General features: G+C 33.7%; 1 protein-coding gene across 1 annotated transcript in view; it reads right to left on the reverse strand.

The window, feature by feature from the left end:
* The window catches only part of LOC133187548 (neuroglian-like), a 54232-nt gene extending 40432 nt beyond the window's left edge, over positions 1-13800 (reverse strand). Inside the window, exons 1-2 of the mRNA XM_061322949.1 lie at positions 13427-13800; positions 7018-7185 (exon numbers count right to left, since the gene is read on the reverse strand). Of these exons, the coding sequence (XP_061178933.1) occupies positions 7018-7087 (70 nt within the window). The 5' untranslated portion in view covers positions 7088-7185; positions 13427-13800. The remainder of the gene's footprint in view (positions 1-7017; positions 7186-13426) is intronic.
* Positions 13801-27497: the final 13697 nt, after the last annotated feature.

Consider the following 27497-nt stretch of genomic DNA (forward strand, 5'->3'; position numbering starts at 1 on the left):
ATACATAATACATGTACCTATACTTAGAGACCTTCTCCACAACATTTGATTAAGATTTCTTATTTCTACACATGTATACACAAGTGCTTATTATGAATTTTCAAGCACTTAATTCCTAACTGAATGAAGAACAGTGAAATAAAACGTGTGCAGACTTAAATTACCCATTCTTACTTCACCTACTCTTTAATAAGTTAATTGTTCAACTGTTAAATTGTATTGTTGTAATGTAATTTAATTAGAGTTTTTCATGTAATTGTCCTCAAAACTTTTTTTTAAAAGAAGAAGCTCATGGTCTTTTTTTCCTCCCACATTTTGCAAGTTTTATCATTTAACAGTTTCTCAATCACATCTTCAAGGTTAACAGATTATGATATTACGTAATCTGTATTCACTTTTATCATCTGATCTGAATTTCAGCGACTGGTTGGATATCATTCCACTGGAGCATTACTTTTGCACAATTACTGTACATGCATAACTGCATCATATTGTATCATGACATCTGAAACAGCATATAAATGTCCTGTGGGATCCCCATACAAATGAACTAACACAGAAATACTCACTATTACAGTATCACTTAATTAGCATCATAACTTAATCATTGTTATTAATTGACATATCAACGTCCAACTGCAGTAAGAAAATAAGTGTTTACAAACTTAGGTTTCATGTTTATAAGATGAGCTGCATGATCACAAAGGTTTTACTGAGTTTAATTTGTGTGTATTGATCTTGAGCCCGCAGTCATTAAGTGTTGTCACGGATGGACTCCCAAGGGAACTTGACTCTTTGACTCTCAGTTTTAAAATCAATACTGTCACACAAACTCTGATAATAAAAAAAAAAAACTAAATAGGCTTTGCGTTTAGAAACATGTCACATATAGGCCCCTGGAATAAAGAACAGCTTTAACAAGACCATTAATCTTAAGAATAGAGAGCTCTAATGGCTCCTTTGGAATGAATGATACATGTGCATTGTCAGTTTTAACAAGAAGCCCAATGGCCATAATGCTCACCTGAGACTTGATTCTCTTTCTGACTAAGAATGTTTTGACAAAACCCTATGTGGCCCTTAAATTTAAGACATCTTTTGATTTTATGTTGCTGAAAAAATTAAATATTCCAAGATAAAACTCTAGATCTGAACTCAAATCATGAAATATTAGCCCCACATCATCCCAATTATGATTTTCTGTTCAACATGGTCAAGTAAAAAATAAATTGCAACTCCAACCCCCATCCCCAGTCCCTGGTGGCTCCAAAATAACCCAAGTTCCCAAACCATAATCTTTACATGGAGGTTGCTTACACATTCAGTAAACTAATTTTACCCTACAGTTTTTACAAGAAGATTTTTCAAAATGTTCCAACTGTTTACGGTAGCTCAATCAGTAGAGTGCTCTCTCCATGACTGGGAGGTCGCAAGTTTGAATCTCCGGTCGCAACTGACCCAAGTTGATAAAAAATGGGTAGCAACTGTTTCTTTGGCATGTGCTCGGCACTTTGAAGTGAAAGTTCCAGGTCCTTTGGATGAAACCTTAAAAACCAAGGCCCCATGTCACGGCAGGCGTTGGCACGATAAAGATCGGCCCTCACTGCTCAATGGCCCTGAGTGCCAAGTAAAGGTCAAAATTTGAAGCCCTTCACTGGTATATGGTGACGTCTCTATATGAGTGAAAAATTCTCTAATGGGACGTTAAACAACATACCATCACTCAATCAATCAAAATGTTCCATATACATTTTTTAAATTAAAAATTGGCGCAGGTAAGCTAAAAATAAGTTTGTGTAAAACACAGCTGTATTAACTTAATTTACTTTCTCAGCTTTAAAAGTATAAATATATACCCAAATTATTTTTTTAAAAAGTGAATTTCAAATTGCTTCCAAGTAAGACCAAAGTTCCTTCATACAACTCTTTTTCTCTACAACTGAATTTTCTAACACGCAATTCTAATACATGGATTAATTAATAATTTCCCTGAAACTCAAATATGAACTGGTATCAATAATTACTGTCTGTGCTTATGGTGATTGCTATGGATTCTATGACCTCAGGGTCAATAAACACATCATCAGCCAATCTCAGGGGTCAAATTTACACCTGTATCAGATGCGTAGTAAAGAGTTTTCTCCTTTAAAAGCCCCATGACTCTGGGCAGGTCAATGCATTTCTGTGTCTCAATCAAGTTAGGGCTTTCCTCAGGTCATATACCACTGACGTAAAATGTGATGGGTGATGATGATTAAATTAAGTCCCTGGATGATTGTTATACTCAGGGCTGCAGAAGAATGATAGCAGCTAGAGCTCATAATTAAGGAAGAAAAGAAATTAAAGGCAAAGGATACCCTCACTCCCCCCCCCCCCCCCAATTTTGTTATCATCTTGAACAACACATTTTTTTCACTCTCAGCTATGCCATGATATGTAAAACATTCACTAGCATATTAATGTGCAAATGTCACATTGCATATCAGTTTTACTTATATGAAAAAAATTTAATATTCTGTTGAAAACATCAATGCATGACTACTCAAAGTACTCAATAATGTTTGTAAAATAAATATTAATTTCATATTTCATAACTTCAAAATAATGATGGTTACTAAGTAAACACTCTTTCTTCCATAATGACATAATCAAGACATGTATGATGTAATATAAAAGAAAATTATGAAGAATTATTAATGATGTCCCTCTGAAATCTCCACAGAAACATATAATCAAAATAATTAGTACAGTACTATGAATAAACTGAGTAAATGGTAAATGGCATCTGTCATAGTTACATGTATGGTTGTTCTGTATAGCTTTGTTTGATTTGATCATTCTAAATATATATACACTGGAATTGATCATCTTAATTTGTCAGGGGTCAATGTTCATGGGCAACCAAATTAAATTATACTAGTTCATGTCTTGGGACATAATTTTGTGTGCAACTTGCATATAGAGAACGTTCATTGAATCATTACGTTGACATCCTTCATGTCAATGTAAATTCGTAGGTATTGAGGGTGACCTATGAAATCCTTGAACACTGGTCCCCCACAAACAATGATGATTCCAAAGGTATCCCTCAGTTATGAATTGCGATCAATTCTAGTCAGATAATGGCATTGCTAGCAAAAATTTTCCCTAAAAAAAGTTTAAAATCATTAGAAAGGGATAGGGTAATTATGGTTCTACCCTCAGAAATCAATGATCCAGACACCTTGGTAGACAGATTTTCCACAGTGGAGTATAGATGCTGAAACAATAGAGCCATATATATATATATATATACTGTACTTTGATCTTCATACCAAAATAGCTAAAGAGATGAAGATCTCCTGGAGTTCATAAGTACTCAGCAGAACAGTTTTGTTTTTTACTGCAATGAATCCTGAATTCTGACAAAAGTTAGCTTATACCTTCTTATGTTCACAGTGTCAAAAAATTTTGCCTTTTTATTAATTGCTTTAATTGTGAACAAATGGCAAAATTTGATTTGAGGTAATATCGAATTGAAGACTACAAACAAGAACAAAATGCTATATTTTTTATTGTTCACAATAAATTTCCTCATGCAAACATAGTACTAAAATCTAGCTTCCTCATAAACAAGTTCAAGTTCTGTCAAATGAAGAAAAAATTGATACTGGGAGAGCTAGGAAAGAAGATAAATTTTTTCCAATTTTTTTTTTAAATGATGGAGAAGCAACAGAAATCTCATATATGCAGGTATCTGTGATGCTCTGGATATTCTTTTTCTCTATTTGAGATGTGAATTTAACAGAACAAAATGCATTGCATTAATTCAACAACCACCCAAAAAACCCAATCAAGCCACTGCCATGACAATAAGGCTAAGCATTTTTTCTCTCTGATGCATTAGCATTCTATGGAGTTTAGAGGACATTTCCGCAGACCACTTAGAACCAATCAAAGTTTCAACAGACATCACTAGCACAATTTGATTCCATTTCACAAAGTACAATCTGTTGAAAAATCACATTATCTTGGAAGACTGGGTGACCATAATGGAAGGCATCAATCTGAAAATGAGGCTTGGGAGTGTAAAAATGGTCATACTAAACGGCACAAAGGGAATCCATTGTCCTCCTAACATAACACCCCAATCTGCTGAAAATTTCAATTTGTTAGATCAGTGAACAAGAAAAAAACATCAAAAATAAAGCATGGATGGGCCTGATATCACACTTTCAAACTGTTGACAATAACTTAATTTGTAAGACTTCAGAGAAGCATGGTATTAAAACATTTAGGAGCATTGAACATAAAAAAAATGAATGTCATTACCCCCACCCTCCTCAACTTTATGAGTTCTACAATTTAAGATATCTCAAGTATGGTGCATCTATATTTATCTGAGGACTCTTAAATTGTTACAATGTCTTTATATAGTTTCTTAAAGTTACTCTCTATGCTTAAGGTACGTCTGAGCCTTTCATATCAAATTTACAGCTTTCTGATGTGCTGTGGATATCTTTAATATTTCATGACATCTGATGTATTCCTCACCACCTTGTACTAGAGTATACATGGTACATCAAGATCATTTGGAATGGCTGATTGAGTGGCATTATGATTTCATTAAAAGCTTCATGATCTGTGCTCCTCTGATAGGATTGACCAACCAAGGAGCTGCCTGCATGTCTTATAACTCCCGAGACATCTTCACCATTACTTCGTTAATCTTGGATCTTGGATCACGTCCTTGGTGGAAAAAAAAATCACACGCAGGCAAAAAAGTTAATGATGCAAGCATATCTGAGCTTGTCGACAGAATCGATGGCCGAATTGACCAGCGATTGTCAGATTTTCACAAGCAGTGGCAAGTGATAATTTGGTAAAAATGAATTCTGCGCGATTTATAAGTAATCAGACCGACAGCGGCCGAGTGGTTGTGGGTGATAAATTTCTCTGTATAAATTTTGATTGATGTCTCTCTACAGAAGCCGCGGAAATTCACGAACAATATTAAAAGTGCTATATCCTGACCAGCAAATGTGGCTCATTCTCCCTGACAGCCTCTCGTGACGAGTAAAATGTCTCTGGAAACATGGTTAAATTACGATACTGGGACGCAGAGAGAGAGAAAAAAGTATATTGGATTTCCTTGAGAGCAAAGACTGATGAATAACCTTAGACACGTCTCGCTCTGTTGAAATATAGATACAGTTTTTGTTGTCTTCTTCCAGTTACTTTGTAACATCAACTTTTAGTGAATATTTTTTGCCTTTTATTCTTAACAAAACAAGCACTGCATACATTGACTGTTTTATTACAAGACAAAAATTCCCGGCACCTTAATGCATTGTGCATTAGCTTTACAATATTTAATGAGTTTAAGGGTAATTACGGTATCAGATATGCGGTGACTGAATACACAAAATTCAACTGATAAACTCAATGCAAAGATTCATAAATCCATGAACAAAACAAAAATTTATTGATTTTGGTCCTATCATGAAAAAAGTTCCTCAGCCTTCATTAATTGCATGCAGGCAGTGTTCCCGACTTCTAATTGTTTCAGCCACAATCAACTGAATTTTGTCTCATTCCAGTGTGATGAAGTGTGTTTTACTGAATTCCCTCTCCGTATTGATTTCCCCATATCCCATCTTGTAATTGGGTGTAATAAAATTTGTCTGGGTACTCAGTAAGCACACATAAATAAAACATATACTTATTGCATATCCCATAACAATTTATTGAGAGAGGGCAGAGAGTCACGGAACTGAGATATATAAATTTAATAATAATAGTGAAATCAATGGAAAACTGACAGAGAGCAAATTGGTTTCCTTTCTTAAAACTGGTTCTAGCTAGGCCAGACTTTGGCTACGTTTAGAAACACAAGTCTCTCATAAAGCATGCTCTCTGAAGTTCGGAAGAGTTTGCTACATATTTTAGAGGCATTTGTCTAATCAAAGATTCATGATCTATGTATATAATAACAATCAGTCCTAAAGAAGTTTGCTATATCACAATTCGTGCCTACTTTTTTTCTAATCGAGTATTGATCACAATCATTTATATATACTAGTGTATATATTTCTCATTTTCTCTCCTTTTCCTTTTCTTTTTCTAATGAAAAATGTTGAAAGAACAGCAAATGAATTCTTCATTGACTACAAGGTCTTCAAACATTTCAGTCTTGCACAAGATTAGAATTTATCAGATCTTTATTACATAAAATTACACCATGTAACAAGCAATTGATCATCTAACTTCATTACAAATGATATTAATAATTAACATAAAATCTAACACCATCACCTTGCCACTGTAACTGTCAAATGTTCTGTACCTGTTTAACTATAAACGCAACAACGTGACATATCAGAAACAAACGAGACTTTAAATCTACCTGAGGTAAATGAGGTGCGAATTGACAGGTAGACAATAATTAAGGTGTTTTGTAGCCCTAATGGACCTATAAGATTGTCCATGATTAGGCTGTCAAACAGGTGTATTTGTCAATGGATGCTTGTTGTTAATTCTGTCAATATCACTCGAGGGGATTCATGATCAAATGTCAAGTATATACACAAATGCCCGATAACAGACTATCGTAATACAATGAACAGAGGCTATTTTTCATTACTTATTAAAATTGATTGTTCACTAATTAAGGTGATATAAATTTCAAAAGAGGGAAAATTCATTAATTAAATTAAACACCAAATTTTAATGGTTTTCAAGTTAAAAATAAATTTCTTGAGAATCTTGTGAAAGTATCCTTGAAATACGTGTCATTTCAAGAAAAAGAAATTCATTATATTAAGATGTATGGCTTTAACATCATAATCATGCAATCTTGGCCAAATTAATGGCTGGATAAGTATGGTAAATTTCCTCAGATACTCTGACGTATTTGATTCCAAAGAATCTCCTTATTGTACGGGTAAAGTAAAATAAAAGAGAAACCTCTGCGTACCATCTTTAAGATACCTGATGAATGAGAGACTAATTAAAATCAATTAACATAATAATTCCTACCTTGTGCAAAGTAACAGAGCCAGCACCATAGTAAAGTAAAATCCAAGATAAAATGGTCGCTTCGCTTCATGATTTAAATTCATTTAATGTCGACTTGTTCTCCAGCGTGTCCATATCTCACAAAATGTCCTGTCCTCATATCGTCTTCAGACACAACTTATATTCCACCTGCAAGATGAATGATTGAGTTGTTAATTTGTACCTTAATTTGTCTCTAGATCTCACAGGTTATATCATGCACTCAACACACAACATCCCAATTTGAACAAATAATATCAAGACCATAAAGAGACACTAATCTAAGAATCAAATAAAATAAAATCACTTGAGGACTGTTAACATCACAAATCAAGTTAATTCACCAAAGACTTTCTCCGATACGTACAGAATAACTCTGAGATGCGACAGAGTACACACAGAATCACCTCCAGGTAAGAAGAGGATGTAGTTTTATAGAACAATGCTAAATCTCTGTTCCTGCAAATGACAGTCAATTTACAAAGAAGAGATTAGCAAAATCTACGAGCTTAGGGAGACTATTCGTGCTGCCTACTGATGCCTGCAGGCCATGAACAGACAATGGACAACACATGGAAGCAAGGGACAATGCGATTGTCCCAGCAATCAATGAAGACCTTTGGCTCTGTCGCACAGACCAGTCTAAAAAAAAAATGGAGAATTTATGGTTTCTAGGATCCAAAACTCATCAATACAGCAATGCCTTCACTTTGGGACCTATCTTGTTACCTTTACATAGAATAAAAACATTATTTCTGTATTAAATTCCTTCACAGTGAAACAGAATGGCTACCCTAGGGTATACTTTTCTGGGTCAATAGAAATGCTGGATGGCCATTAATTGCAGTAATTATGACTTTATAACACATAAATCATAAAAAAGATTTACTAGATTTATACTGGCTGACAAAATGCTTTTTTTTCTGTACATGCAAGGCTTGCAATCACATCAAAGACAATACACCTTAAATGAAAGATTATCCATATAAATTAAGACCCAAGTGGAATTTTACAAAATTTTCAAGTTACTAAATTATCATGGCATAAGTGCACTTAAAGATATAATTATCATATATTTTTGAATACCATGCCGTCTACATTATCAAAAGGTGAGTTATAATACCTCATCATTTTTTGGATATATATGTGTAGTTATTATTTACAAAGAGATTGTAAATTGACTAAATAATTCTGCTGCAGTTTAACATAATTTGTTCAATAAAAGTAGGTGAATTAATATAAGTAAAACTTGCATTAGATACATGTATATTTGAATTCTATAAGATCAGGTAATGGCCAAATTTGGCCCCCTGTTTGACATAAAATTTAAAACATGTAGTTAAAATTGTTACAGTTTGCAATTAAGAACGTTAAACAATGCTTGTTTTAAAACCAGCATTCATTAAATTTTGTTTCAAAGCATACACAGAGGTCATGTAAGGCTGACAGGGTACGTTTTACTGAATTTCCTCAACTATGATGGAATTTGTAAAATTTTAGATACTTTTCACTTTGAAAAACAGAGAGCACAAACTTAATTGTCTATCTGAGATTTTTAAACACAAGATTTATGTATACACTGTATGTACCAGTATCCAAAACTAATTTTAACGCAAGAAATATCTACAAATTTGGTAGATTAAGACAAGCTTGCGTGTGCCCTCTTTTTTCTGAATCAAAATGTGGTTTAAAATTGATAAAAATTATAATAAAAAAAGAGAAAATTTGGAAATTGATAAATTGTGTGACCTTCCTATGACCTCTGACCTTCATTTAGAGTCAATAATCAATTTTTTATAACACCTGAGATGACAAGAGGTTTTTGATTGTGAATATTTGCATCATTCTATGAGACCTGCACCCCAATCCTGGGGCCAAAAAGGGGTCTAATTAGCCTATCTTGTCCTTTTGTAATTTCATTTTTGTCTTTCTGATAAAGAGGGAAAGCTTAATTTCTGAAATAATTCCTCAATAATGCTAATTTGACCTAGATTTAAATTTGTTAACTAAATATAATTTTGACCTTCACTTCACCCTGACATGATGCCCTGATCTTTCTCTCAACTAAGGCAGACTGAGTACAATCGTATTATATATAATGTCCCACAACTATATGGCAAAGAGGTAACCCAAGGAAAAATGTGTTGATCGACTTTTAGCTCTATATCAATATACATGTGCATAGACAATAAGTCCAACACAATACATCATCTTCTTTGAAAAAATTGTGTTTAGCCTATATATGTATAAATTATGTCATTTTAACCTGGATATATTAAATCATTATCATTCAGAGACTCTATAGACTTAGGACTCTGAAAACATAATCATATATCCCTATAAGGTTTTGGACTGTCCCAGTCATGCTGTACAAGATGTATCATAGTTCAATTGTAATCATATAATGACATGTTAAATGAGGAAAAAATTGTAACACATCTTATGAGTACCAGAATAAAAAAATATATATATAATTAAGTAGCATAACAATTATTCTAAAACAAAGAGTACCCCTGGTAACTTTTCCAAAAATATTCATGTTCACATATTAAGAAAACTCACCATATTATGACAAGCTTTTCATAATATGGCTTTTTAAAAGGAGAATTGTCATAAATTCCTTTAATACAAATGCTTGAAACCAACAATATTTCCAAAAACAAGATAATTCTCAAGTAAAAAGTAGCAATTTACCAGAAGAGAGAGCTAATATTCCATTATTATGGTCACAATCATCCACTGCTGTGATATGAATTCTAGTCTCTCAAATCATTGTCAGGAGATTGCGTCAAGAGCTAAAGCGTGTCCCTCCGAAAGGACATGGCATGGAAAGTGTATAGCTACAACATTGGATCTCAATCATCATTAACGACTCTAATCCATAATTACACTGCAGGACTCAAAAAAAATCTATCACCATTTCCTCTATAAAAACTTGATGCAGCAAATTTTACCGTGTAAGACGAAAAATAACCATGCTCGTACATGGGCATCAAAATGTTATTTTCACTCCATGGTTTACTTCCTAACAATTAAGGTAAAATTAGTAATGCTTGATACATCCTGCTTTAAGCATTTATTTAGTTTCTTCTCTGATAAAAATCTCCGACTTGACTGAGTTAGTGGAACTGTAATTCTGCTACAGTTAATATTGTCACAATTAAATCCGATCGAGAAAATTTTCTAAGAAAAAAAACACTAACGTATTCCATGGTTTATTAATCAGTAGGAAATGTCACACAACCTAATGCAGCCTGGAATGTTATTTTTCAATTTCAGCCACATATTGTCAATTTCTGTAGCAGAAGCAAAATCGTAAGTCAAATGGGGACAGAATAAAAGAGCTTTCTTTGGTACGATCCTGAAAGACAATTCCCCTGGTCTGTGTCACACACGATGAGTCACTGAGGCTGACACAGCGCGCCTTAATGAATAAATTTACAAATTACTAGAAGAATACTCTATAAGCCAGGCTTAAAACATGGAAACTCTTTCACAATGTGGGTCGTGGGAAAGTTACCTCTGAATCTGTAGATCTGAATCTTTTTTTTAAAGCTCCAATTTACCTGATAACATTGATTTCATTTGAGATAATTCTGTTACAGAATTAAGATCAAAACTTCCAATCTTAAAATTACTGAAATAAAAAATTTGATAATTAACTGTATAATACAAATAACATTTCCAGTCTGCAAAATTGAAAACAAAAATGATTTCAATTTCTTAATTTAAAGTACTCTTATGCAAAACAGAAAATGAAAATTCACTCAAACGGTTAAGTCAGAGTTCTTATTACTCATCAAAAGTTTTAATTTGCATGTAGTTTGGAAATATTAAAAATCATGAAAAATAATTTTTAAATATTCTTTTCACAGATCAAGTAATTGGTATACTACAAGTAGATGCATGACACAGGTATTTAATTATATTCTAACTATCTGAGTAATACAGTATGCTTGATAAGAATACTTCAGTGAATCACTGTAATAATACTAGTGTCTTAATTTTGTGTCCATGATTTCTCTTTATAAAGAGTATCATATACATCTCAAACATGTAAAACATACACATATTTGTACAGAAAAAGCCTCATCTTTGAAATAATTCACATAATTACAGTTTAACATGAAAACTTCACATTTATGATTATCATGAAACTATTACAATGTAACTCCTCAGAGTCTGTTTTTCACCTTGCATGCATTCAGAATAATATTCTATGTAACGCGTACAAGAATATACAATTTCTTATATTTCATTTCCATATCATTATTAAAACCTATTACTGCATGAGGACATAATGTGTACTTTAAAAATGTTGAACCCCTCCCTTAATCCCCTTGTACTTAATTATTACAATATTAGACATCCAATTACAGCATTCATTAAATATTTTAAGGTAGTGATGTAAAAGGAAAATAAACTGTTTATAGTTAAGAGAAATGAAATGAACTGTGTATTCTTTAAAAATAGCAGGCAATATATTTGTGGAGTAATTCTCCTGTGTCCAGTATTAATGCCTAAATTATAAATACCTTTGATTCCAACCTCACACAGATTTCAAAAATTAAGTTTTAATTTTTTTTTTAAAATTCCTTTTTCATTTCTTTTTAAAGCCCTCGGCTGTGTGATATACTGTTATATTCTATTTCAGTATCTAATGTTTTACATTACTGATTAACCATACAACTTAAATTGCACTGTGTATTCAAATACTTGCAATGTTTTAATCAACTTTCAAATAAATGTGCTACAATTCTGAGCAATGTATAAATACCCCATGGTTACCACAAGAGACAGATTATTCTAATGATTTCTGTTTGTGTTATCTGTCTGTATAGAATTGATAATCGGACAAATATCATTATTTGCAAAAAAAATTATCATGATCAAACATCTGAATATTTGCTAAAAAAAAATGTATTACATTAAAAAATCCATAAATATTCACATGCAATCAGCATATATTTTCTCTCACTGATAGATTTTTTTTTTGTTCCGACTTACACCTATAGACCTTCATTAACTATTCACCACCAATAATAGCTTCTCAGTTAATTTCCTGTGATAAAAAAATCAGGGGTGTACTTATAGAGATTAAGTCCTATCTATATCAGATACCCACCTCCTCCCCTGCCAACTCTATGTGTATTGATGATTTCACTGCAGCATAGTAAACTAATTCTCATTTATACAGCATTGCAGTACGAGAATAACTAAACTCATTCAGAGTATATTTATTCAAAGGCATTTGGTAGATTAACCTGGTAATTAAAGCAATTTAATATACTGTTGTTATTAAAAACCAACTAGAATTGTAAAATTTTATTGATTTAGACTACAAAAGATATATAAGCACATGAAATATTAAAGGTTCATTGAAACAAAATGCTTCCAAAGTTTCATTTTACATGAGTTAAGCTTTGGTGCCGAGATTCTAATAACAAAATATATCATCAAGTTATTTATTACTCAATTCTGTGTCAGTGATGACTGATTAAAAGCTATTAATTAAAATATATATGCTAAATTACATTATATATCTGTTAAAAGTCTTACTTTGTAAAGAGACATGTATTTCAGAACATTAGCTCCCTCTGATAAAGCACAGAAAATCACACACACCACTACTATCAACTGTATCTCCATTATAAATCTGTATCTATATACATCCTGTAAAGTGTATAAATTAATGGGAATTCTTTGCCAGAAATCAATGCTCTGGGTATAAATACACTCTCTGGGTTGGTGACCACAGCAGAGAGGGAAACAGATCCCTCCAACAATAACTTCCCCCTTCCATAAATCTTCCCGTAACAATAACCTTCTCTGTCAAAATGGCCCGACAGATGTCCAACAGGATTAAAATCCTTCACAGCAATTGTGTAACAAGCTTTTAAGGTGAGAGAGTTTCCGAGACTGGCCCGGTTTATTACAGGTAGTTTATAATAAATAATAGCTCTGCATGGTTTTGATATCATTCTGGGTGCCATGTGGTGCTCTATGCAAGTTTATTTAAAGTATCCGGATGCCCCCTGCTAGAAAATCTCCAGGCTTAGACAATTTTTAGTGAAGGAGATTTAAGGAACATTTACCTTAGCTTAATGAAGACATGAATATTGCTTGAAAATTTATTACAATTCTGTAGAAGACTTAGGTTACCTAAAGGCAATATTAATCAGTAACGGCAATATTGGAACTGTATGAAGACAGGGGAAAATCTGCCTGAATTAAGCTGCTTTATACCTCTTAATATGTACACCCCAGTGCAAAGAATACCGTCTTTACAATTTGTTTGGTTTGACAATTATGAATTTGCAATTCACCAGCAAAATTAAATATTGCAACTGCCATTTATATAAACAGAGACAAAAAAAAATAATCAATTTACCTGAGTTTTCTTGTGCTCATAGAAACATTAATATAATTTTGATCCTCAATTATTGCACAAACATCATCTTCATTTCAACAGAGTAGCTAGGATCCTAGTCCGCATTTCATCAAACGCTACACGAGAAATAAAAATACGCGTGGCATCTGTCACTGTTACACTACAATTGTCAATCAATAGCCAACATTAATGAAAAAAAATTTAAAGGTACGCGAGGTGTTTTTTATGTATTGGAACTCTGTGTGCTCCTGACAATAGCTTCGTTGAACCAATAGAGCACAAGGAAATCTCCCGGGCGTGAAAAATGTTGACTCCACCGCACAATGAAGGGATGCATCGATTTTTAAAAATTACGAAGATGCTCTCTCATGGTTGATTTGGCTTTGAATCTTTTTGCATGTTGACATTTCTGTAGCAGACGTTACATAAAAATTGTCTCCTGATGGAGCTGGCTTTAGGGGCCGACCAGGCGAATTAATAGCTGGATAAATGGACTAAAATATTGAATAAAATGTGGAATAACTCCATTCAATCGCAACAAGCTCCAAGAGGACTCTGCTGAGTGCTTTTAGCCGATAGAGATATTCCTATAGAACAAAAAACACGGACATTAGAGCTTAAAACTTTAATAAAACAACAAATTTCCCCTTAGGAATCTGTCTGTACAATCACTACAAAAGCTAGCGATAAATCTATTGTAGATTTTTGAGGTCACTAATATTTGATCTCTGTGTATTCTTTATCATAGAGCACGTCATAGAAACTGTGATAAAGGACTAAACGCAATTTGCATGTCAATTCATTAACATCTACATACAACAACGGAACTACCAATCCCTTAATTTCCTGAAATCATCCATTTAGCTTAAAATTACTGTACCTATAATAAAGTGGAAATCTGGCTTGTCTGCTAATAATGATAGTTTGATCAAGTAAAATGGGTCTTTTGTGTTATTGCCTAGCTTTAACAAACATGATTGGTGCTTTTCTAGGTTTCCAATTTTATTCATATTTTAAATTCTAACACAATTTTTTCAGGGATTTTGTCTCTTTCATGGATTTTACCATATATGTCCCTCTATAGTTTAATATAAATACTGAACATTTTTAATACTGTACTATATGAAGACTGTCTTTCAGAGGAGAAGAGTATCATCTGTTATTTGAGGATAAACAAACAGACAATAAAATGGAAGAGGTATTTAGGTGTCTACTCAGGTATCTTTAAGCAGGTGCCACATAAAAGCAAACAGAACATTGTAACTGATTAATCTTAAGTTATTCTAGAAGATTAGACAATGACTATATTACAATGTGATGAAAGTCTCCCAAACATGGTACACAGAGAATCTGACACAACATTTAGGATTCTACAAATCTTGTGGACACTGACCATTGTTAATGAAGAACCATACTAGAGGGAAAACTCCAGCCCTGACACTGTCACAAGAAGGAGAGGGAATGAAGATCTCTACAGGAACCGCCCAGACCCTGGCTTAGGGATAGTGATGATGTCAAACTCCACCCCATCTATCACAAGAAGGGGGTGGAGGTCAAATGGACATGTCTAAATAAAATCATTATTTTTGCATTATATCTCAAAATACATAAGTAAGCCTTAAAAAAAGGTTTGATCAATGACACATTTTTCTCTAACCCTTCTACTTTGTATGACATTTTGTGTTCAACTAGTTTATTGACACAGCAGCAAAATCAAAGTCAACAGGGATTTAACATTGTAAGAAAATGGTCACCTCTTTGAAAAGGGCTCCATCATTATTCATGATTTTCCATAGCTTGCTGTCAGTAACATAGGGAATAGCACACCTTTGAAATCAATTTAGAGGTCACACTCTGAAGACCTTTTGACATAACAACTACTCCCTCATACAGCTTAATTAAATATTACGTTTCAGTCTGAAGACTTCAAAAATGTGTGTATCCAAAATGCCACTAAAAATTGGTTTGAAATTTATAACATTTGAAAATATTTTCTTTCAAGACAATTTTATTACTTTTGCTAGCGAAAAAGGTCATAAAGATAGATTATAATACAATATAATTAAGATCAAATAGAAAACTTCATTTCATTTCCCAGTGGAACAATAAAACTATATATTGAACATTTTCTTTCACCAAAAACCAATAATAAGTTTAAACTTTAAACTTCCAAGTGAATGATTAATGCAACAGTCACAAGAAAACTCAGGGGAGATGCAATTTTTCCGCTGTCATCATCTCATGTCATGACAAGCATAGTTCGATTTTTTATGATACAGAAAAATCTATATCCCTCCTCTATTTCATGGGAGCATTAAAAAGGGGAGATAATCCCCCATGCTGCCTGATAACACAGGACGGCCATTAGAATCAGTGATTGAGTCTGGTGATGTGTGAAATCCTCAGTCCCTTCATCAGGGAACCTCACTGCACATTTATTGTGATGAGGTTTGTTTTTTCTCCATTAATTACCATTAGTATCTGTGTTACGTTAATTGATGTTGCTGATGTAGGATAAACATCTTCTGTCTTCACGGTTTTACTGCTGAGTACATGATGAACTAGCTACTATATTGGACTGCATGTGTATCAACACTATATGACAGAGAGAGAGAGAAATTTTTCTAAGAATTTCCACTTAATTCCTCAGCATGCTTTAATTCTGAGATATCAAATCTCTTTAATATTTGAATTTAGGGTGAGTTAACCATGCATCGGACACATACCTTGCCTCGGACAATTTCAAGCAATAAACTTTCATTGAACCTGAGTCTCCCTGTGTTTTTACTTGTTTCTGTCTTAAAGATGAAGAATTAAACTTTTTAATGATGTTGATTTTTATTTTCATGTTGTGATAAAAATACCACAAGAATGGCCTTGAAATTACGTCATATTTTGCATCATCAAAGGGGAGTAACCAGAATTTTACGATTTTGCAATTTTTAGAGTTGTCGTTCTTTTAAATAGACGTCAAAGTAACGGGTCAGACCTTGGTAAAATTTGCCAATGATTGATAATATTACAGAAATTTTTCAAAAATTTTACTTCAATGTTTGTATAATATATTTTAGAGTTGTTTTTAACTAGTATGTTTATTTCACCATACATCGGACACAAATTAACCATGCATCGGACACTTTCCGATGCATGGGTAATCACTTCCATTTTCATGTAAAACCCAAATGACAGCTGTTTTTTACGGAAATAGAAAATAGAAACTCTAAATTTTCAACGAAAATACAAATTATCGATATATGACGACTAGAAGTGGACTCAATTTATTTCTTTAAACTAGATGATTATAACCCACGAGACAAAGGCGCGAGATGCCATATTACTAGCATTGTAAAGCCTTTCTAAGGCGATGTGATGCAACTAAAATCTCATCATATTTGTGGATCGAAATAGTCATTCAAATTTAATAAGAAGGTTAATTTTTAAATAAAAGATAAAAATGTTTCGATATCACTAATTTTAAAGCACCGAGATCAAGGTATGATATTTTTCTGGTTTAAATATCGTATGTCCGATGCATGGTGAATATTGTCCGATCCATGGTGAATTCTGACTTATTTCGAAAAAATCGGTTTTTAATGACATTTTTTCAATAAATAGGGCATGATTGTGTCAAAAAATTATATTTTAACCACATACTACATGTTAAGTTCCATTTTGATAATATTCGGTCGGTAGCGATATCGCTAGAACTTGTTGAAGTGCAAGGGTGTCCGATGCATGGTGAATTCACCCTATACCTATCATCCTGCACCTGTTCTCTATGGTGGAGAGATATGCACTCATACACTACTGCAACATTATTCTATCATATCAATATTTTAGTAACATTCATTTACTAAAAATAATCAAAATTTAAAGACATTTATTTAGTAATGCTAAAAATATTTCAACAACCTTCAAGCTTAGACAGCTTCTAGAACATGCGTGTACTAGTAGTCTGCATTTGTACCAGCACAGTATGGCTGTAAATGTACTGCAATATCACAATGTCGCCCCTCACTAATTTGCCAGACCACATTGTTGTTACCATACTTTTTTATATGACCACAATGTTGTTCTTTTATTCTATTGCATGAGCACAAAAGTTGCTACTTCATGCCATAGTATATGACTAAAATGTTGCTCCCTCACTTTTTTGTACTACCACAATGCCTGTACCTGGACAATCTCTAGTATGACCACAATGTGGCTCTCTCGTCTTTTATGCTACCACAAATTACCAGTCCCTGGACAATGTCTTGTATGATCACAATGTTGCACCCTCACCTGTTGTGCTACCAGTCAATGCCAGACCCTAGACAATCTTTTATATGACCAAAATGTGGTTCTCTCATTACTTGTGCTATCCCAAATTGCCAGACCCTAGACAATCTCTTGTATGACTACAATGTTGCTCCTCATTCCTTGTGTTACCACAATACCAGTCCCTGGGCAGTCTCTTGAGGTTAACAATGTTGCTTCCTCAGTTATGGGACAATCTCTTGTATGAACACAATGTTGATCTCTCAGCTTTTGTGCTATATCACTGCCCAATCCGTAGGCAATCACTTGTATGATGACTACAATGTTGCTCTGTCATCTTTTGTGCTATATCAATGCTCAGTCTGTCGGCAATCACTTGTATGATGACTACAATGTTGCTCTGTCATCTTTTGTGCTATATCAATGCTCAGTCTGTCGGCAATCACTTGTATGATGACTACAATGTTGCTCTGTCATCTTTTGTGCTATATCAATGCTCAGTCTGTCGGCAATCACTTGTATGATGATTACAATGTTGCTCTGTCATCTTTTGTACTATATCAATGCTCAGTCTGTCGGCAATCACTTGTATGATGACTACAATGTTGCTCTGTCATCTTTTGTGCTATATCAATGCCCAGTCCGTAGGCAATCACTTGTATGATGATTATAATGTTGCTCTGTCAGCTTTTGTGCTATATCAATGCCCAATCCATGGGCAATCACTTGTATGATAACTCCAATGTTGCTCTGTCATCTTTTGTACTATATCAATGCTCAGTCTGTCCGCAATCACTTGTATGATGATTACAATGTTGCTCTGTCATCTTTTTGTGCTATATCAATGCCCAGTCCATAGGCAATCACTTGTATGATGATTATAATGTTGCTCTGTCAGCTTTTGTGCTATATCAATGCCCAATCCATGGGCAATCACTTGTATGATAACTCCAATGTTGCTCTCTCATCTTTTGTACTATATCAATGCCCAGTCCGTGGGCAATCACTTGTATGATGATTACAATGTTGCTCTGTCATCTTTTGTGCTATATCAATGCCCAGTCCGTGGGCAATCACTTGTATGATGATTACAATGTTGCTCTGTCATCTTTTGTGCTATATCAATGCCCAGTCCGTAGGCAATCACTTGTAAGATGATTACAATGTTGCTCTGTCATCTTTTGTGCTATATCAATGCCCAGTCCATAGGCAATCACTTGTATGATGATTATAATGTTGCTCTCTCATCTTTTGTGCTACACCAATCCAGTCCCTGGACAATCACTTGTATGATGACTACAATGTTGCTCTGTCGTCTTTTGTGCTCTACCAATGTCAGTCCCTGGACAATTACTTGTATGTAGGGATGTCAACGAATAGTCGACTATTCCACCATCAGTCAAATGGACCGACGATCGAATAACAAAACGACAATCAAATAAATAAATTCAATAAAAGAGTGATAAAGATCGAGATGGAATTCTCATCCTAAAATTGAGAAACCGGTTTCCTCAGACACAGTCAATAAGATAATTTTCCTCATTTTAAACTGCTGGCTTTATATGTAGAAAGTACAGTAATTATATATATGCTTTACTTCCGTGAGTATTATTTGTCAATTGATGTTTTGTTTTTTTTTATAAAATTATCTCGTTATACTGCGCTTTCTTTGTAAAATTATTAATTGGACTTGATCTCATACCATGTACCCATTATAGCCATGACATGTTTGGACACTAAGATAATTATTCTAAAATTAATATTCTTTTATATATTTTAAAGACATTTTGATAGTTGGTACGAAAAGTATATTCAAATATTTAACAATACAACATTATCACATATTTACCGTGTGTGCCCCCCCCCCCCCCTCCCCATCATTTTAATAAGCCTTAAAAAATATATCGTACTGTCATTTTTTATGCTTCCTAAAAACCGACTTTACAGATCGATTTATGAACATGATTGACAGGGAAATCATACATTTCAGGTCCATGTAAACATCTGTGTGTAACATTTGATGTTACTTTTTAATAATTTTAAGAAAAGGGGATTCCAGGTTAAATATGTCATGTACCATTGAAGCCTGAAATAAAATTTTACTTTCTGAAAAAGTTTCGAATATATTTTGACTATCGTTCGAATAATGCAACTGAATGTTCGCCTACAGAAAATAAATATTTTGACATCCCTACTTGTATGATGACTACAACGTTGCTCTCTCATCTTTTGTACTCTATCAATGCCCAGTCAGTGGACAATCATTTGTATGATGACTACAATGTTGCTCTCTCATCTTTTGTACTCTATCAATGCCCAGTCAGTGGACAATCATTTGTATGATGACTACAATGTTGCTCTCTCATCTTTTGTCCTATATCAATGCCCAGTCCATGGGCAATCACATGTATGATGACTCCAATGTTGCTCTGTCATCTTTTGTGCTCTATCAATGCCCAGTCCGTGGACAATCACTTGTATGATGACTACAATGTTGCCTCATCTTTTGTGCTATACCAATGTCAGTCCCTGGACAATGTCTTGTATGATACCAATAATCTGGGAAAAGCTTATCATTTAATCCTTTGCAGCCACTAATATCCGGGATATAACAATAGCTCCTTAGCAAGCTTAAAATGGGAAAAATAATTAAATAATCTACATTTAGATTGCTCATGAATTCCTGTCAGTGACAGTATAGTATATACTGCAGTAGCTCCTAAATTGTGATTGTTAATAGTATATAGATAAATTGCTTCTGACTTGGACTGTCATTAATTGTTTTCTAGAAGCCAATGAAGACAGGATAATTAACATACAGGAAACTGACAAGGAGATGATATCGGTGTACGAAAACTTACTTAACGAGGCGCTGAATTAATGACAAATCAATGTAGGTCTGCAACACAAGTTAGTCTCAAACTGCATCCTACCCAGTAAGAAAGCCAGGTCTTACAGACCCAATGTCTTTTATCAATTCCGTATACAGATATTATTCTTTAAACAATTAGGGGTTTGGAGCTCCTCCTAGCCTTATGGTAGGATTTTCCTTTGTTGGTATAGTTTTCTGCATAAAACACAGAGCAATATAAATTAGAACTTGAACAACTAAGGCTGTATGAAGTACTCAGACAGTGCACTTTGGGAGATTGATTTCTCTTTTTTTTTTTCTCCTGGAATTGATTTCTCTCCACTGTTTTTACTTATTGATGAAGTGAGACTATTGATGGGACTCAAACCTGTCTAATGTCTTCCCAGTCCTGAACATGAGTGAAAAAGATTCTGTCAGATTCTTAAAAATTTCATATACCCCCTTACTAGATTTCTTTTCCAGAGATCTTGACCTTGTGTTGTAAATAACATAAGGACAGGCTCACAATATGCTCTCAAGTTAGTGTCAGACTTAACCTATTTTCTCTTTATGACAGATTCTAAAATCTTAAGCAGTATTTGTGTCAAGCTCATGTACTACATAAGCTTTACATGTATTGAATGGCATTTTTGAAATCAAAATTATGAAATCACTATACACTGGTGACAGGAATTATTCAGATTTAAATATACCATATCCCATGAAGCCATGCATTCTCCTATAGAAGTCTATCTGTTACATTTTTAATCCAAAAATGACTCTCCCCCCTCCACTATCTATAAAAAAAAAGTCATCACTTACTTAAAACCCTTTATAAATCAGCTTTCAGGATATTAAGCTTGTTACCTCAAAGAGAGGCTTTTTTTCAATATATCAAATGTGTCTAAAAAATACATCATCACTTTATAAAGACATGTAATATATATCTATTCGGCTCATCCCTTTCTCCCAGTTTTCCAACTGCTCTGAGCACACAGTTAATTGGGACAAAAAAAGTAAATGGAATCAGAGCTCTGCATGCTGAAATATAGCAAGTGAAATGTTCCCAGTAAAGAATTGCTGATCAGTCAGGATACTCTGAGCAGAAGAAGTTGTAGACTCATGACTGACATGTCAAAATAAAGTCAATTATACAATTGCTAGGCCTTTCTGTGATAAGGCCCCCTCTTATCTCTTCCACCCCACTGCTTCATGAGACCTCAGTCTGCTTGCCTTCAAATCTGATCTCAATGACGTGGAGATTTTTCTTAACATCTCTGCAGCTCTCCTGATTTAGCTGTTTTTCATCATTAAAGGCAATTCATATTACGAAACTTTATCAAGGAATGATCTGATTATAACTTTTTTTCCTCAAATCCCAAAGCCCAATCATTTACTGATTTTTCCCTATCTGAACTCATGAAATGGCCTTTTTAGCACATGGAGAAAGAAAATTCTCACCTTAATTCTGTTCCTGAGGGGAAACTATTGATGACAGCAAAGTCATTGGTCAGAAAATCTTGTCCATAACAAGGATATGAAAGATCGTGATTTTATTGTCTTAATTCTGTGGAAAGAATGACCTAGCTTCCTTTACTTGAATTAGGAATGAGGAATGAGAATTTTTCCTACATCTTTATTTAAAATCGATACCATGAGGGACGAGATTGTTCAAGATTTGACTCGATTTACATAATTCTGTTCACTGTATCCAATACTTCACAATCAGATTACAGCATCGGCAAGTATTTCTAATGAATTGTGCGGAAATCTGAGTATTCCCACTTAACCAGGCCACCAGCACAATTTGAAGTCATCCAAGACACAATTACATATATAGAAAAAAGGTGATCCAAAGATAGTTGTTTTTCCTCGAATAAAATAAATTATTGGCCCTAATTCATTTGTGCTAAATAAGATATCAATGAGTATGAAATTAAATGTTTAAATTTTCACAGCTTCTCTTTAACCCTGTTCCTGATTCTTTAATTATTTTTTTTTTCCTTTTTTTGTAAAAAAGAAAAAAAAAGTTTCACTATTTCCCCCTTTTCCTGACTTTTTTTATTTAATTCTTTCATTAAGTGGGCAAGATGGTGTTGCTTGTGCCAGCCACAAATTTCAAAGAAGTTATCTGTAAACATCCTTAAACAATGGCCGGTTAAGATATTGTATGTATCATAAAGATATCCTCTTGATCCGATTCGGCCCAGCACACCTGTTCTACAGGTGTGAAATTTATGAATTGTTTAGAATACTTTCTACGGTATACCACATCTCTACACACTTTAAGGGGGATAACTCCTATTCACCACATCTTTCTATCACATGACTCCCATACAATGTTGAAACAATTAATACTTTAACAAACACAGCAACTTTTTAATGCATATGTATTGCCTTCGTAAAATGAAGAAATACCCACTGTATATGTAATTATCACACATTCATTTTTTTTCCGATACAATTTTTGTCAAGATTTAAAAAAATCATTCTGCACAGTAAATTATGTTTATTTATTCTGGAGATTATTTATGTGATGCATACTAAATACTGTGGAATTGATCATCAATGATCGTGGGGTAACTTTGTGGGGGAACAATATATATGTTGGTGGATTTTGTGGGTCACCCCTTACCCAAGAACTGACATCACCACATACAATAATTTTGCCGACATAAAAGCTAGTTCATTAAATCTTCCGCAAATAACTTGCCCACAAAGTATTGTACCCAGAAACCAGTAAAATTTTGGTTCCCCATGAACATTGACCCCCCTTGAATTAAAAAGATTCCTCAGTACCAAAAAATTGGAAAGCTTAATATTCCTGTGGAGACTCAAATGTGTATTGCAATAAAGTTCTTGTGGGAAAAAATCTGATGTTATTTAAAATAGCTGTTCAATTGCATTTAATATATTATAAAAGTTCTTTTTCCTTTGGTTATATATAAACAATGTCTGTCAGTTTCAACCCTTCATAAATTATGATTTTAACAAACTTGACATCAATATTACAGAATGACATTGATTTCTGTACTTTTTAAAAAATATTTTTAAATAAATAAACCTTACCCCTTGTTTTATTCAACAAGTCCGAATCAGGTAAATGCGTAACCATTACTGTCCAAAATACGCAAGTACTCAAAAAATCCTTTAATTCCTTTGGGAAGAAAGTATGATTTAATAAGTCTTAGTTACATTAGTAACACATAGCACTCACTCTTGGACGTATTCCTAGGATGAGTGAGAAAAAATCGCAAAATGACTCAATCTCATCGAATGACATGTGGTCCTCATTGTATAAACCCATCAGACACAACTGCTAATGTTTTGAAATGCGAGAAACAACAGCTTAAAAATTAGCTGTGGGGAAGAAAAACACAAAAATCTCTGTTAAGTCCGGCGAGTGCAGATTGGCTCTGCTGGAGGCTTGGGGAGAATTCCGCCAGAGAAATCGCCAAATGTCGCAGAGCTATGTGGGTTATGGGGTGAGAACAAGTGTTTTACCAGTCTAAAACAATGTTTACACTTCTTAAACATTGGGAAGGAATTTCCAGGGCACGTTCAAGATTTTATGACATAATTTTTACCAGATCTACGAGGCCATACATTCATCACCTTTTTAAAGCAGAAAATCAGTGTTGGGAAAATTGCTAAAAGTATGCAAAAATATTCTGATAAATTTATAAATAAATTACAAATTAAAGAAGGTAATGAAAAAAGTTTCAAGGATATGATATTAAAGAGTACATTGGTTTGACTTTTGTTCTAATCTTTCTATATTTTTTTTATGCTGGTGGGAGTGGGAGTGCTGGGGGGGGGGGGGGTCACAGATGGACATCCTGGTCATGATGTCTTCATGCGGAAAAAAGATAGTACATTTAGGTTCAAACCCTCCATACAAACTGGGTGCAGCAACGTAACCCTATATGTGCGAGTTACAGGTCTTGTAACACACATTGTGTGAACTAAAATTTTCTTCTTCCTATCTCATAATAATTTACTCTTGATTTTAGTATGCCACTAAATCAAAATCACACATGCCTGTAGGGTGGGTGCTCTAATGGGTGTGAGCACTTCCTGCAATAAATAAAACATTCAGCTCATGTGATGAGGTACACATACATTAACTTTCTTAAAATTAATCGCAATTCAAGTTCTCCAGTCTGGCTGTACATTATCTTTTATACAAATTGTAAATATCAAAACAAATTAATTTTATTCACAAATATCATACTATAAATTTACTAATATTTACATAGAGTGTGTCATTTTTTTTAAAGAATCTGGCTTGCTTTATTTTGAAGTTTTTATGAGAAGTCTGCATCAAACTAAACATATGGCAGCTGTTCCTTGTTTTACACATTTGTAGATTACAGTACAAACAAATTGACAAAATCTTTTTAAAAAGCCAATTATCAAATCTCTCCACTGTGATTGCTACTGAGGAGATGGTGTTGATAAATAAATGAAACAGAAAAACAGAAATCAGGGAAAGAGGCCCCCTCCTTTGTAACACAGAGGCTACAATCAGCGGAATCAAGGGAGATAAGTGTGGCCGATAAGAAATGATAACCATTAAATAAATCTTCAAAGGGAGAACGGAGGAGGGTTGTGTTGCCTTTCAATGAGAACTCGGAAAGAATCAACAGCTCATAATTCTGACAGACACACTTCATGTTTGTTTTAATTACCATCTATGACTTCACAGTGTTAAAGAGTCAATTTTAGAACTGCTGCTGCAATGTATGTCACTTCCAGCAGTGTTAATATGTTACTTGTCTACATTAATATTATACCATAATCACATTTGTCATACAATGAATTAGAAAGTATTAAATCACATAGATTATATTAGGGCAAAAAGAACATTATTTTCCCACAATTCCAATTTCCTTTTTCATCAAAAAAAAAACATTTTTGTACAAGATGAGTATCAATTCATGTCTGTTACCTGTCTAAGTACGTACCATTATCAAGTACAATGAATTAAGAGTATTAAAATCATTAAACCATGACAAAAAGCATATTTTTCCAAAATTCTAATTTCCTTTTTTCATAAAAACATTCTTGTATAAGACGTGTATCAATGCCTTCTTTTTTTGACAAAACAATGCTGAGAAAAACAGCAACCAAGAAAACATCTTCCGTGATTTATGCTTTTCCAGCTTTCAAGTGACACATTCCCCTCATAATCCCAACCTACCGACTTCCCAAGTCATCCCCAGTAATTCAGCAGCCAAGGCTCAACATGCTACCACTGCATTAATCAAAATTCCAGAGGTTAGAAGAAAAAAATCACATTGTCTAAATGAAAATCTCGCTCCTCAGCACCAGTATTTCTGTCAGGTCTGCCTTATTTATGTAGTGTTCTATAGAGGCCAGACCCAATAATAGCCCATTGAACCCCTTGAAATGACCCCCCTTTTTTCCTGCTAGCATCCCACAAAATTTGTAATGCCACACAAATCTGTCATTGGAAGATGCTAAGCTCCTTAGAGAGGGGAGATAATAAAATTTCTTTCTGCTTTTGATGAAGTACTGTGCGCTAATTTGATTTCCATACGTACAAGTCTGACGCCAGTATTACTACAGAGGAATACTGAATACTAACACAAACATACGTTCTGCGCACCAGTAATTAAATTAAGGGATCTTTTTTGCCAAGTTTCATTTATTATTTATCTATACTCACACTATTTTTTTGTACTGAATGGTTTTGCCCTCTCCAGGTTTCTGAAACAGAACCAGAATTGCCTATATTGTATATTACGAAAAAAGATTTTACATCCACTGTATTATATTTACCTTTATTTCTAATGAAAATTGATTGTTGTTCATCAATGAATACACACAAATGACTTTCTAACTATTTAGATCAAGCTTTTTAAAGCCATCCGTATGAAAGATTTCTTTAGAGGTGTCAAAGGTCAACTCTCTCCTGGGTCTTAATTCCATTAATCTGTTGTACAGATTGATAATACAATATTTTACATACATTCAACTTTCTCTAAATAATTTGTACAGATATCAATAAAACATCTTTGTTTGTTTATATAGGGATAAACGTCTGCAATCGTTAACCAGATTATGCAGTTTATGTACATTTTTTTCTACAACATCCCAGCTAGGATAAACAAAGAAAGAAATCATTTGATTTTTAAAATAATAATTAAACCATTAAATAGACATCAAGAGAAACTTCAACACAAACCAGACAAAGCAAAGAAAACCTTATCATTTCATATCACACAAACCAGAAGTTTCTGATAAGACTGTAGCTCTCCTGGTTTGAAATCTTTATAGTCTGCATATTAAACAAGCTTGTACTATTTCTGCTGAATACTACCTTTTTACAGAATTTTATATATATATATATATATATATATATATATATATATATATATATATATATATATATATATATATATATATATATATATATATATATATATGTAGAAAATTTGTAAGCTTGTCCTTTAATTCTAGGCAGACCAAAAGTATAGGAGCATTAGCATGTGAGAGTAATTTCTATTCATAGTAACCATGGCAACATCATTCATTAAAATGGAAAAACAACATACAGAATAACATAATTGATGTGGTAATCCTAAGCTGGCAGAAGTCTAAAACCGACAAACAGAACTCTGTATTTAGGTGGTAGTTAGTTTCTGTTACAAGGTCTACTGACTGATATCACATGAAAACATAGTAAGAGCAGTACTTGGAAAGAACGGTACAGCTGTCACCTTATTTTAATTTTAGTAAACATTGGCAAATCCCTCCAAAATAACCTAAAACTAGAGCCGAGCTCGTTGCAATGCAACGAATAGGTCTTCCGTCGGAGCTCCGGACAGGACAGAGCGACCTTGAGTCAAGTTCATGCAACATTTTAAGGTTATAAACAATCCTGTAAGGGGCATCAACTTTCAATGTTTCAACAGTAGAAAGACAGTAAAGGAA

This window comes from Saccostrea echinata, unplaced genomic scaffold, assembly GCF_033153115.1.
Source record: "Saccostrea echinata isolate AGI-Se365-2 ecotype Australia unplaced genomic scaffold, CSIRO_AGI_Sech_v1 ptg000015l, whole genome shotgun sequence".
Lineage (NCBI taxonomy): Eukaryota > Metazoa > Mollusca > Bivalvia > Ostreida > Ostreidae > Saccostrea > Saccostrea echinata.